The 14,743-nt window shown below is 40.3% G+C and overlaps 1 protein-coding gene across 1 annotated transcript in view; it reads right to left on the bottom strand.

Moving 5' to 3' along the window:
• Positions 1 to 5,984: 5,984 nt before the first annotated feature.
• The window catches only part of SLC30A8 (solute carrier family 30 member 8), a 33,963-nt gene continuing 25,204 nt past the window's right edge, over positions 5,985 to 14,743 (bottom strand). Inside the window, 4 exon segments of the mRNA XM_033125995.1 lie at positions 5,985 to 6,160; positions 7,506 to 7,643; positions 12,762 to 12,867; positions 14,539 to 14,689. Of these exon segments, the coding sequence (XP_032981886.1) occupies positions 6,018 to 6,160; positions 7,506 to 7,643; positions 12,762 to 12,867; positions 14,539 to 14,689 (538 nt within the window). The 3' untranslated portion in view covers positions 5,985 to 6,017.

The raw sequence follows: 14,743 nt of genomic DNA, 5'->3' as shown, positions 1-14,743 counted from the left end.
GCATAGCTGCTCCTGATTCCATTGTACAGGGTAACTCTCCATGGTTTACAATATCTTCAGGACAGCCGGTGCCCTTTCTTCTTCTGGAATGTCCCCAAGCACTCCTAAACTCTACAGACCTAGGGAAACAACATTTGACGGTAGCATTGGACTGTAAACAAACACCACATGGTTTTAATGGCTGCAAATAGGACAATTATGTCTTTAGCAAATGATTGCCCCTTCAAAGAAAGGAAATATAGGGCAATGATATCGATACAATGTCTCCCAGGGCTTGACCGGCACACCTGGAAGGGGTCCAATTCAGCTTGACGTCTCTCATCACTTCCTGGCCTTTACGGTCGAAGAAGCACAAGTTCGTGTTTTACAACCATCAAGGGCTACCTCTGCCTTTGACCTCTTCCCCTACTGGGGTTTCATACCAATGACCGGGTGAATTCAGAAGTGCTCCTGATTCTTAGATCACCTTTGATTTGTCTTAATCCAACCTGCTCCCCAAATGGTTCCTTCGCTCCACGGAAAGATTGAGAGTGAAGGAGTGTATTCTCGTTCCGGTACTGATTGCTGTTACGAGAAACATTTTCTACCATGATTTTAGTGATAAGATGATGACTTACCCCAAACTCTCTCTTTTTCCTGATTTTGTTTTAAACAACACACTTTAACATTTTTAAAATAACTAAAACAGGTGCCTAGTAACAGAATGACAAACGTTAAGTGTGAAATCTGAAAGTTAGGAAACTGAACCACATATGGTCACCTTTTTTTTCCCCTTAACATCCTCCTGTGCTGGACTAGTAAGTGGTTTCATCATTGTCATGGCAAGCAGGACTTGTAAAACTTCGGAGGTGGGCATTCAAAGACAACATTTGCTTGGTGCCTTTAATGATTTTTGTAATTAGTCATTTAAACAGATTGTCCCGTGAACCCAAAACAGGAATGCAGGGAGGTGAGCTGAGAAAATCATTTTATGAAGGTGCTTTAAAGCTAATAGTGAAAAATGAGGCTTGTCTCTTTGCAGTGGAGTTGTCTGACTCGTGTTTCATTGCATGGGGATGGAACTGGAGAGCAACATTCTCCAAGAATCTATAAAATGTTTATGCCTAGAAACACTTTTTTTTTTGACACTAGAGTGCTAAAGGCCTTTGTTGGCTTGTAAAATTTAACAGGGAAGTAAATGACCCAGATATGCCAAGGACAATTTAGAGACCAGAAGAAGGAAAGTAAGTTGTGTCTACATACGAGCAGGGGGAGGAGGGGGGAGGTAGAGAGGTAAGGGTGGGGAGAGAGGAGAGAAACCAGGAAGAGATGTTTCACAGAAACAGGGTAAGAGTTCTGGGAGATCTGACATTCTACCTTCATTGAACTGGACAGTTATACTTTGTTAATAGATGCACTTTGAGGGACTAATTCAGCTTTTACTTCAGAGGTAAAAGTAGAAGTTTTCAGAGCGTGTCAGAAAGAGACCAACTATTTTAATGAATTCATGACTCTGTCACTAGGTAATGCTCTCTCAAACAATTGCCTTCATTTCATTAAACCTCCATGTGAGAGAAAGGGTTGTTTAATTCTCACCAATAATTCTGTCACTCTCTTATCAGAGTTATGCTGATGACTCAAAACCTTTTAAATGTTGGGATGATATAAATCTCTGTGTTTGTACACATATACATACACACCCTGTTTATAACAATATATAATAGTTCATATTTACTGAGTGCTAACTACATGCTATGCATAAGTCTAACTTCTTCAAGTGTCCTAATGTATTCAATCCTCGTACATCTGAATAGGGAGGTTTAACTGATCAGGAAACAGAGGGACAGTGCATTTAAGTAACTAGCTCGAGGTCGCAGAGCTAATAAAGTGAAGAGCTAAGATCCAAACTCCGGCAATCAAACTACTGAACTGATGTCCGAAGCATACATATTCTTTCCTTCATGTCCTTCAACATTCCCATTTCACATCTGTAACCAAACATATGGAACACATAAATTTCTTTTATGGGCTCTAACATCCCCAGATTGCCCGAGATAAATGCTGACTGGGTGCTGGATGACAAAGGAGGGCATTAAGGATGGAGGTTGGTGGTCAAGTTGGTTGATTTCGGTGCTCTGAAGAATAAAGTGTGTTGCTTTGAAAGACATGAAAGATCATTAATGTTTTGATAGCGGGAGAGAATACAGTGCCACAAAGTAAAGAATTCTGCACTCTTCCAGTAAATTCCATAGCCTGGGGCTCTGACCATGCCAAGAAAGGGCAAAGGGAGAAGCCGACCTTCCAAACTGATACCTGACATATAAAGTCCCTTGGTGGCAGCTGCTCTTTCACCCTAAATCCTTAAAATCTAAATTCCCTGTTGCAGATTGTTTTGCATTTTGTCACCAAAACATCTACCTTCCAGAGTTTTCAGTCTAGCTAACTAAAGAAGTAGAATGTCAGGGAAATGGCAGAAATGGAGCTGGGGGGCAATTCCTCTGGTTGACCTGCAACTCCCCCTCCCTCATGATTACCTGGCATCCAGTGTGTTTCTGACATAAAATGAAAGATAAACATGATTTCAAAAAGAAAGCAGAGCAAACAATTACACTAGAACATGTGTGTTTGCCAGGTCATCTGGTCTTAAGGGGTCTGTCCTGCGCAAAATGTGGAAAAGCAAAACTATTCAGTGGCCCTTGGGACAGGAGAAAATGATTTGGTGTGAGCTGTCCTTTCCATTTTGAGAGCCACCCGACGCAGGAGACATTAGGAACCTGAGTGGCTCTCATTCTGGTTGCCTAAGCGCGCTTATGGAGGTAGCGGACAAGTCTATTTGTCTCCACTGAGCAGGGAGAGCTGTCAGCAGAATGCTAAGTAGCTATTTCAACAGCACTGATTGATTCTCAGAGATAGCACAGATGTGACCTCCTCCGTCAAAGTCAATGTTTTTTTGGCCCTCAGAATTTCAGAAAAATACAAATGCAAATGAAAAATAATGACAAGGCCCACATCTCGCCCCAGAGCCATTGCCTTCACAATTACTAATGCCTGCTAGGTTTCCTAAGGGATGCTGACCACGACATAAAAACCACCGAAGACTGTTCTCTATAATATTAATACTGTTAAAGTAGCACAAATTATATCGTTTTAAAAGCCACAGAGTTGAAAGTTTCTGTTGCCCCATATATTCTGCTTTTTAAATTAAAAAGACGAACATAGCATGTGCACATAGTCTTCTTTTGATCTAAAATGCCCTTTTCTTTATCTACCTGGAGAACCTCCACATTTAATACAAAGGCCAGCGTGGCTGTCACCTCAGTGACATGAAGCCTCGGTGGCCATGCCCACACTACAACCCTCATCACTTTTTCTTTGCTCCCTATATGCCCACCTGCAACATTGCAACCTTGCAATTCAAGATGGCATTGTAGGTATCTGGGTACGTGTCTGAATCCCCCACTCAGGGTGGGGGCCACCTTTGGATGAGGTTCTTCTAGACTCTGGCTATTCTTTAGAATCATCTCTGGGTATGTTTAAAACAATACAGAAGTTCATGTTCCAAACCAGACCCATTGGCTCAGGATTTCCAGGGTGTAGACCTGCACATCTTTGTTTTAATTTACTCTCCACAGGTGACATTGACTTACAGTCAGGGCTTAAAAGCTCTCACTGTGCCTAGTTCCTCTTTATCACTCAATGCCAAGTACATTGCTCACACAAAGCTTGTGTACCAAATGAATTACTTGCATCCACCTTATGTCTCTGTGTAGGTAAATATCTAAATTCTCTGTGTCACCAACCAACTTGCTGGGGTCAACTCAAATGTTTTGTAGGTTCTTCTTGAAGATCTCGGGGTTTCTACAACCACATTCTTCGATTGCTCCCGGTGCTTTAGCACTCCTGTAGGTGGAAAGATTTTTCTCTTGAACAGTAATTGCATGAAGTTTTGCAATAAACAGGTTACGATTTAAAGTAGGAGGGATTTATTGCCAAATAATGTGACAAGCAAATTAAGATTAGTTGTAAAAGGCCTCTCTGTATACTCACACATGTGTCCAATTTAGACTAGAAAAAAAAATCCAGAAGTTATCTATTCTAAGGTCTATGACCAAATTCGAACTGCCCGATGGTCATTTGCACACTCAGATAACATATTCAAAATGGAACTTACTATGTCCTTCCAAAATGGCTCTTCTCCTTGTTAGAGGTAAAGACTGAAATTTAGATGGTATTATATGATCAGGATTCAGAATGAGGAAATCTGGCCTTGCCACCTGCCCCTTTCCCCTCTGAAGAAGAGAAGTGGCGATACAAAGAATAAAAGCAGAATACAACTCAAAATATCACATCACTCATACCTGAGTCAGGATCCAATAACCCAGTGAAATATTGCTTGGACTGGAGGCTGAAGTGAACTGTCCATTTCTTTTCTACTATTTCAATCTAAATCTTGAGAACAGCACACTCTGTTCACCCCTTGCAAAGAAGGAGTAAGATGTAGCGATGGATGGTAAGATCTGCAGAGAAGCCCTGGCCTACCTTACCACTTACCTCTTGGCTTTGAGGAGTTGGAAAATCAAAGGAGAGAACCATGCCTTGGGCCTGGATCAAGGAGACACACTCTGCCTAGGTGTTTTTTTTTTTTTTTTACCAAAGGGGCAAAAAGAGCAAAAAAAAATAATAAGAGCCTGTGTTTCTGGTTGTAAGATACAGTAACCCTGTCTAGGAGTAAACAGAGCCCAAAGAATGTCCTAGTCTCAGACAAATCATGTTAAATTCTCCTGCCCCCCTGATGGAGGAAATGGAAAGTGAGCAGATGTGGACCTGGAATGAAGCAGCAGCCTGCAGTTACTTCTTATCCTGCTGGCTTCTTGTCGAAAGGCAGCCGTCTCAACCTTCAAGACTTCCTGGCCCAACGATCCACAACAACGAACGACCCGACCCGGTGGTGTTCGTTAACGTCTCCCCCACAAAAGGGAGAGAGCTCTAAGGGCAAAGGGTACAGCAGCTTGGTTCACCAATGCTAAGACCATAGGCTGCGTCAAAAATATTTTTGAATGAATGAACAAATGGTACCGTTTAAGTTATTTAACTTCTGTGAGGCTTATGTCTTTATCTACACTATGATGGTTTTTAATTCCAACTTCTCAGAGTTATCCTTAGAATGAAATGAGGTACCCTATCTAAATAGCCCAGCATAACAATTGGACGGTAGCTGTTGCTCCATAAATATTATTCAAGACCTGGGAGTTCTTATTGTAATTCTTGGACTCAATTATTTTCCATGTGACTTGGGATAAGTATGCTGCCCTCTGCTGTGCCTCCTCATTTTCTTTTATTATTAGGTCACACCATCGGAAAACACTCAAAAAGCACTAATTTCAGCATTTTTTATTTGTCCATGACTTTATACAGAGAGGTAAAATATAATTCAGTAGTTTCAGAGTTACGACAACATAATTTGTACGCAAGATATAGACAGGACATGTCTCCATGTAGTGAATAGCGATGTTGGTGGACAGGGAGTCAAAGTTACTCCCCCAACTCCTATTACATCTGGGTCAGTAAGTCACGTCCTAATGGGGTATGATGCCTCCAGATTCTTTTCACCCCTGACTTAGCTCTGTTATTTGCACTTCTCAGGTTTGGGGGACATTTGGTGACTCTTTCTTTGCCACTGATCAGACTTTCCTGAGTTCATCTTTACCACTCCTCCTTGGGCTGCAGTGTTGAAGGGGAGATGAAATTTTTGTTGTGTTACAACCGCTGTTATTTCAGCCCCAGTCAGGAGTGGCCTCTACACACATGCCTATCATCGAGCACAGCTGCTGATGAGTTGAGAATCCAATTGATGGATGCATCAAAATGCATCTTCCTTCATGGTGGATGGAGGGAAATAAAGAAGGCTAAAATGTGCATTGGACCGTATTATGATTTTCTCAGACTTCTTCCTTTGGTTCCTTATTTCTTAGGTTCCAGAAACTGCAGAGTAGCAGGCAGTGGCCTGTCACACTCAGGAGGCTGACGGTGTGACGAAACTAGTCCTGGGGGTCTTCACAGAAAAGGCAGTCGGGGTCCTGTTCCGCTGGAGATTCCATCTGAATGGTGAGTGAGTGCACAGGAAGCTATGAACTGAGGGCTTCGGCAATCTCTCTCCGAACGACTGGCTGTCCGCTGGCTGCTGTTGAAAAGGAACCACAGTGAGACTGGCACCGACAGCATACACATGGGCAACTAAGTACCTTGTGGGGTGGGGCCCAGGCAGAGTGCTCAGAAGGAGCCAGGTTGGCTCTGACAACCAGCTACATCCACACAGACAAGGCAGGGGAAATTCTAGTGCAGCAAAGAGCCCTGTCACTATGGGAGCTCTTCCTGCACACAGTTCTTGCTCTCTGGGGACTGGCACTCCTAGGAGCAGAGTATAGAAGGGGAGATAAGCTCTGGAAAAAGCCAAGACAGAACTGTTATTTCTTATACAGCCTTGCTCAGCGGTCCCCAGGGATCTCTGGGTTACAGCCCTTTTTTCTAATCAGAATGTATATCAAGGCTAGTGACAGGAAGCAGGAAGCATTTAGAGCTCCCGAGACTTTTCATAGTGTAACAACCCTCACTGCCATCTTTTCTCTTATCCCAAAAGGTATCAGCAGGCTGTAAAGTTCCCTCCATAGTAACCTGATTACTAGATTCTTCCGTTTGTAGTGAAATATTGGTGTAGTGCATGGTGTAAATGCTCTGTAGCCAGATCTGAGCCTCTCAGCGAAGATCAGGGTGTCTGAGAAAGCAAAGTCCTCAAATGACTGTCACCGGTGTTCCTGTACCCTGTCTCTAAGTAACTTCTTGAGGTTTTTTTGTTTTAGTGGCCTAACACGTCATATGTGGCCTGAGCTGTCTCCTGCGGCAGTGAAATACCTCCCACTGCCCACTTCCCCAGCCCTAGGACATATCGTGGACAAAATCACCTTCTACTTGAGAAAGTAGTTTTTACAATAAACCCAACATCCTAAGAATCATCTCATACGGTTACAGAATTTCTAACCATCCAGTAAAAACGACACCATTAATTTTTACTAGCATATTTTTTAGCTTGTTAGAACCTTATGGATGGAACCTGTGTCTCCCTCATCTTTCTATCCTCAGCGATAGGCAAAGCATCTTATACACAGGAGGTATTCAATGAAGATTTATTGTAGAAATCATCCCTATTACTTAAATAGCTGATTGGGCACCAAGTCAAACAAGCAAAATCTAATTTTTAGAGTCTAAGGTCTTGAAATTTGGATGGCATTTTATCCCTTTATTCTACTCGCTATCCACTCCAGTTGGCCTCCAGGGATGGGCATCAGTAATCATTGTTGCTATGACAACATTGACAAGGGGGATGGTTTTCAAAGGCTCTTGGTAATACAAAACACGTTAACAGTTGTTTTTGACAGGCCCCAGACACTAAGGGCAGCCTACGAAAAGGAGGGCATTACTGACTTTACAGAACAGGACTAAATTTGGTCCAGGGCATTGACAAAACTCACTGACCTGCAGCAACGTTAACGGAGACAATCGCTGGTTCATTGTTAGAGACCAGACGTGCAAGCTGTGCACAGACACCACCCCCTTCCACTGCTAACATGAGCTCTTTCATGCTGTTGTAGTTAGGTTCTTTGGCACACCTGACAAAGGGAGGGAGAGGGAGCTAGTGTTATTCAACTGAATATAGCTCATCAAGATGGCGAACCTAGGGCTGCAGAGTCCTCACCCAAATATCACTTGCCCTCTTTCATTTATGGTTTCTTTTCAAATGTTTACAATCAGATTCACCTCTTTCAAAGGGTTTTCCATCCATCAAAAGTTCATGAAAAATGTTTGCAGATTTTACTATGCAATAATCAACCACGGTAACCATTTCTCATTTTCAGGGTGTAGTATTCAAGCAACTGTGCTTTTCCAATTATCTTTGCAATTATCTTTGCATATACCCGGGAAGCAAAATGAAGTAACATGGGGTTTGGTATCAAATAATCCAGGTTAGCGTTGTGGCTATAATTATTTCAAATTTACCCACTCTTGGATCTTCTCTGATTCTTAGCACATTTGTAATAACATAGAAGTGGTACGAACAATATGTAGCCCACAGAGTTCTTTGAGGAGCAAATCAGAAAATAACTGCCCTTTGTAAACTGTAATCCTATACAAATGTTAGTTATCCATCAGATCACTTAGTGAACTGTGTTAACAGGTGCTCCTAACATTATACTACTGCCTTATTATTTGGTAAATTTTCCATCAATTTAGGTACATTATTAGGGTTTAATGTCCGGGTCACAGAATGTAATTGTTTGACTACCATTCTGATTTCTAAAGGAACAGTGTGGAACACACAGAGAAGTGGGAAGTCTGGCAGCCAATCAGCTATGCTTTTAGGGCAGAGGAAATGCGGTGTCTCTAGCATGTGGAAGAGAAGGCTAAGGGAAGTAGGACCACTTTTTTCAAACATTGCAAGGATTGTCATATAGAAGATGAGAGGATATGAAAGTGTGAAGTCGATTGCTTTGGCTAGCTACAGAAGGAACCAATGGTTTGTTAGAATTGTAAAGGACAGAATTTTTTTTGATAGAATATTTTTTTTTAAATGAACTCAACCAGCCAACAATGGTAAAGACATTGGATGCAATAAGTGAATTCCTATCAACTGAGAGTTATCCAAAGAGAATGATGTAGAAGAGATTTCTAAGGATGACCACCTTTTAGCCTCTACTTCAGTTGTGTGTGTGTGTGTGTGTGTGGTTGTGTGCGCGCCTGATGTGTTTGTTAAAAATAAATATGCCTTGGCCCCATTCCTGTTCTCCTGAAGAAAATTTCTATGGACGAGGCTCTGAACTGTACATGCTTTCAGAGTGGCTGCCAACCTTGGACACACTTTAGTGTCACTGAAGGAGATTTTAGAAATCCTGATGACCAGGTTATACCCAAGACAGATTAAGTCAGACTCTGGGGATAACACATAGCATCAGTATTTTCATAGCTTGACTGGTGATTCTAACACACAGCCAAAGGTTGAGAACCATTGCACTAACATTTACAAGCCAATGGGCAGTGGTTCTACTTTACAATGGTTCTCAGGCTTGGCTACATGTTACAAAACCATCAAAGCCATCCCCACCCCAGTCAATTAAATCAGAATCTCTGGATAAGGGGCCTGCTCATAAATATTTTTTGAAAACTTGATGATTGTCATGAGCAGAGTTGAAACATTTACTTAAAGGAATTGGGCATCTTTAATCCACCCTTTTTTTTCAGGATTTAAGAACCTTGCTCTTGGGGATTTCCTCTTTGGGGCTAATTTAAAATTCTGTACTTTTGAGTTTCGTTTAATCCCACTTCATATTGTTTCATGGAGATAACAAAAAGCTGATCAACGCATACTTTTATTCTGTGCGCTGCACAAAGCTCAGGGTACCAGAAAAAAGTTAAAGGAGATTTTGTCTCAGATTAGCCATAGAATGTGTCTGAGTCATGGGTGTTATATTGTAATAATAATAACATATGTTTATTGAGAACCTACCATAAGTCACGTTTTGTGCTAAGCACTTTTCATTTAATTTATAGGATTATTTTATTTTAGTATTTATAAGAATTTTAAGAGTTAGTTATCAGTGTTACAGTCAGAGAAGTTAAAAGCATTGCCACGATATGGATGGACTTAGAGAACATTATGCTAAGTGAAATAAGTCAGACAGAGAAACACAAATACCATATGATCTCACTTATGTGTGGCATCTAAAGACTAGAATAAAGGAACAAAGTAAGCAGAAACAGTCTCAGAGACATAGAGGAAAAACTGAGGGTTTGCTAGATGGGAGGGGGTGGGCATGAGGGAGAAGGTGAGGGGATTAGAAAACACACAGTCGGTAACCACAAGATGGCCACGGGGATACGAAAGACAGTTTGGGGAAAGTAATCAATAATGTTGTAAAGATTTTGTAGGGTATCCGAGGGACACTTGTCTTATGAGGGAGACCACTTCAGGGATGGTGTAGATGCCTGATCACTGCACTGTACACCTGAAGCTGTGGCTGAATAACAATGAATGCCAACTATAATTACATCTGTACAGTCATAAGAAGTGGAGTACAGCATAAGGAATAGAGACAGTGGAAATGTAATGGCTGTGTGCGATGGCAGAGGGGTCGTAGATGGGGGGAGAGGGGTTATAAGTTTGTGAGGGGTATAAATGTCTAACTTTTACATTGTTTCATACACCTGAAACTAATTTTAAAAAAAAAGCATTTCCAAGGCCACATAGATAACTCCGATGTCAGAATCTGAAGTTCATGCTCTGAGTGTGAAGTGTTGTGCAAGTGCTAGCCTCTGGGTATTGTGACCTAAAGTTAACTATTGTGCCTAGTGTGTCATCTCTGAGGAGTTTCATTTGACCCTTTGAAGACCCACTGTCATTCATCTAAGACCCTTGAGATGAAGTCATAATCCCATTACCCTTTGTCTCTCTTTCCTCATTTATTTCTTTCCTTTTATGGAGAACACAAGTCTGCTATTACTTTATTTTACTCTATGAAATAATGTTGACAAGCAAGACAATATGCTCCCATTGACCTCAATGCTCCATCACATCCTAGAAACCTTTTATTTTCCCCCTGAGGGAGAGTCTATAAAATATTAATGCATTCAGGAAAAGACTCAAATTAGTGTTTAAAAAATAATTTCCCAGATTAATAGACATATGAAAAAAAAATCACTCAACATTCGTAATTAAGAATTACATATGGAAACAATAAGATAAACTATTTCACACCAATCAGATTAGAAAAGAATAAGCAGTTGATAATACTCAATGATGGTGAAGATGTGAGGAAGTGGACACTGTCATATGCTATTGGCCAGAAAGAAACTGATATGGTATCGTTGGTAGAAATGGCAATAACTATCAAATTTTAAAATGCTATAATTTTTGAAACAGCAATATCATTTCTAGGAATTATTCCATAGATAATACAAGTGCTAAAATATATATGTCTAAGAATGGTAGTTACAACAAACAACAACACAAAACAAACAACCAAACAAAAACCGTTTTTTTATAATGTCCATCAATAAGCAAGTACATGCATACAGTGGAATATTTCATAGCTATATAAAAGAGTGGAGTGTTTCTATGTGTATACTAATATGGAAAGATCTCCAAGTGAAAGAGCAAGGTGCAGGACAAAATACGTGTCAATCCAGAATCCCATTTATATAAATATATATGCATACATATTCTCTCTCTCTCTCCTCCTCTCTATATATATATATATATATATTATAATATATATATATACACATATACATATATATATATATACACACACACATATATGTATAAAACATATGTTGTGGTATACATGTGTTATATATATAACATGTACATATATAAGTGCATAGATATTTTTTGAAACATGTATGTCAACTTATTAGTAGGTGTTACCCCTGATGAATAGGACTCACTCAGAATTCAAAGTTGGAAAAATGCAGACACTTTTAAAATTCATTTTCTACCTTTCTGTATTATTTTAAAATTTTACCAAAAACAAGTATCCTTTTATGGTCACCTAATTTGAAAACCTAGTTTAAAAATTAAACATCTTCCATATAGGAGTTACCTGAGAGTTTCAATAATTAGCTCTCCTTTCATTAAGTTAAATAAAAAGATAGTCACCAGAGAAGATCTATACTGGAGAGATAGAAAAAATGGACTATAGTCATCTCAGATGGTGCACCAATGTGTCTTTATTAATATCCCCCTTTAAGTCAATAAGTTTCATAATAACACCAGCTGCAGCTCAGTACTTGGCCACCAGGAAAGGAAAGGGATGCATCAGTGACTTGACAACTAAATATTGTCACCTTCTGAGCGGGGAAATTCGCTTCTTACTCAGTGATGTTTGACTCCATTTTGTTTCTCTATTGTCAACTCTATCATCTGCCAACAATTATAGTGCCCAGTGAGAACAAAACCCTTCAATGTGTACTTAGTAGTTAACACTAAGGACGTGTGAGCTGTGTTAAAGGAAACTGCACTCTGAGACTATACGTCTATCTTAGATCAAAATGTGCTAGACAAAAAAAAAAAAAATTCAGCCATATCCGGATATTTTTCATCATCCGAATGTTTGATACGATGCACACCTCTAGTCCTGATTTCATTTCCTCTGTGCCGTTCCCAGGCCCTCGTGTAGGAATCTCTTAATTGGCATGAAAAGACTAGCCCAGTGGTTCTCAAGGTGTGGTCCCCAGAAAAGCGTAACAGCAATCGTGTTAGAAATTCAGTCGTGGGCCCCACCCAGACCTACTATCTCAGGAACCATATGGGTGGGCCCAGCAATCTGTGTTGTAACAGACGTTCCAAGTGATTCTGATGGCCGCAGAACTGCTGGCTGAGTCTTACGAGGATTTTAGGCAAGTCCTTCAGAATTAGTTTCAACGCTGCCTGAAGGATAGATTTCTGCAGTCTTTCATAGGTCTTTTCCATATATTTAGGATTAAAGTAATATTTTTGCAGTATCTCCCTCCATGTCTATCTTTAGTGTTGTACATATTGTTTTTACACGAGCCATATCATTTACTCGTTGCTGGAGGAAAAATAGAAACCAAAAATGATAATATTTGGTTTTGTGAAAATTCCTTATCATTTAAAATTTTCTCTATGAGCATGCCTGAGGCCATTTTTTTTGTGTGTGGTTATAGGGACGAGAAAACATGGCTCCTAGGAATAATAATAAAATCATTCTTACCTTCCATGAGTAAGATGGAGAAGTCCTTTAAGACAGTAATGGTGCTGGCCACAACCAGGATGGAAAAGACAAATGTACAGATTGGATCGGCCATTTTATAGTCTGGCTAGAAATACAAGGACTTTGGTTACTATGAATGTATGCCTCCTTTGCAGAAAGTGTGACTAATAAAATAAGTAAACGTTTCTGTTTCTTTCTCTCTCCATCATCCTTTCACCCTCCTGACACTTGACGTCCAACTCAGAGGCAAGACTTCCCAAATACTCAATCCTTCTTTTAAGCTTTAAACTACCAGTGACTGAAGAAGGGAGACTAAACGACAAGCTCTCCTCATAATTTAGGAGGGAAAGGGAAAGATATCCTTGAGTGTTTTTTAAGAGGCCTGATCTAACTTCTCTGGAATTAATAGAAATACAGAGTGTGTGATGAAAATATGCACTAATTTACATGATATTCAGTGACTTTTCAGCCTTAATTATGATGAGAAGAAAGCATGTTATCTGCTCAGAGGTGGCATATGACCGAGTTACAGCTGGAGCTTAGTCTTGGCAGACTGGAGTTAGTTTGTTTCTTTCATTCCTGAGTATGACACATACTTGAGGCAGGCATCTTTGATACAGTCCTAAGAGCACAGTCCTAAGAGTACGAGATGAGGCTTTATGCTTGCACTTCTCATCATTGAAGCCCTTAGCTTCAATGGTGAGACACCTGCTAGTCTGCCTCTGAGGAAGTTTTGTGCCACACAAGTCTGTGCCTCATTATCTCCAAGAAACTTGGCATCAACCTAACCTTTACAAGAGTGGTCTCAAACTCCACTAACCCATACAATTTTGAACTATTTTGTTTTAAACTTAAAGCTTTCAGTGAGCATTTGCTCACAACCGAATTCAGATAATGTCTTTGTAATTTATGTTTACCTTTTCATTTTTCAGTAAAAGTAACATAGAGTCCCTACTAACTGGACACCATGATGCAAACAGCGCTAAATGCTCTTCTCCATTACCCTTCTACCTCCACCCCAACCCACCTCTGGTAGATCTCAGTGTTGCCATTTAGAGATCTGTAGTGAATATTCATTTAGGGTCAGAGGCCCCCCCAGGATTCATTCCCACTTTCCATTAACACTTTGACATTTTAAAGAGAAGTTACCTCTCCCCCATTGTAGGTGATATTGGTAGGAGAGTCAAGCAGATGCTGTACCCTCCCCCAACCAAGCAGCAGGTACAAGACCCGCGTTAGGTCAATTAAACTCCCTTTCCCAGAAATACAAATCTTCAGCATAGTCACAAGAACAGAAAAAAAAAAAATTAGTTGAGTCACATTCATTTTAGTGTGGTGTCTAGGGACAGAAGTTGGATAGTTTCTGAAATCTAGATACCCAAAGTCACCCTTATTTCTACCTTGATTTCTGTCTGGAAGTACACCCAACAAATTTCAGCCAATAAATTCATTTTTTGCTTAAAGGAGCTAGACATCTTTTCTGTTGCTTGCACCCTAAGAACCTTAAGGTATTCATGGTTCCACTGTGGTCCTTCTTGACCCCATGAAAAAAGGAACTACAAGTACTTTCTTAAAAGACTGGCAGCCCTACAGTTAAACACACAGCTCTTAAGAATTTGGAAAGTCTAAAGTTTCAGTCTTCGAATGTTTATTTGTTTAAACTTACAAAGTAGTTTGTGTAGGCGGTCCACCCTTGTTTAAGATCAGAAGGTGTCAGCTTCTGTGCTACCTAATCGACAAAATTACTATGACAGTTAGTAAGCTCAAACATGCTCACCTTAAAGTAGATAATAAGTGCACTGGTTAACACACTGATGCTCTGAAATAGATCTCCAAGGGCATGCACAAATGCTGCTCTCACACTGGCATTAACTTGCACTCCTTTATGATTGTGGCCAGGGCGTCTCTGGTGCAAAATCACACTTAGCCTGAAAGAGAGAACAGTGTTCTCAGTACACATGAGATTAACTCTTAAAAAACTA

The sequence above is a fragment of the Rhinolophus ferrumequinum genome, chromosome 14 (assembly GCF_004115265.2).
Source record: "Rhinolophus ferrumequinum isolate MPI-CBG mRhiFer1 chromosome 14, mRhiFer1_v1.p, whole genome shotgun sequence".
Classification (NCBI taxonomy): domain Eukaryota; kingdom Metazoa; phylum Chordata; class Mammalia; order Chiroptera; family Rhinolophidae; genus Rhinolophus; species Rhinolophus ferrumequinum.
Note: the sequence above shows the minus strand (reverse complement) of the source record. Positions and strands in the feature narration are given on the sequence as shown.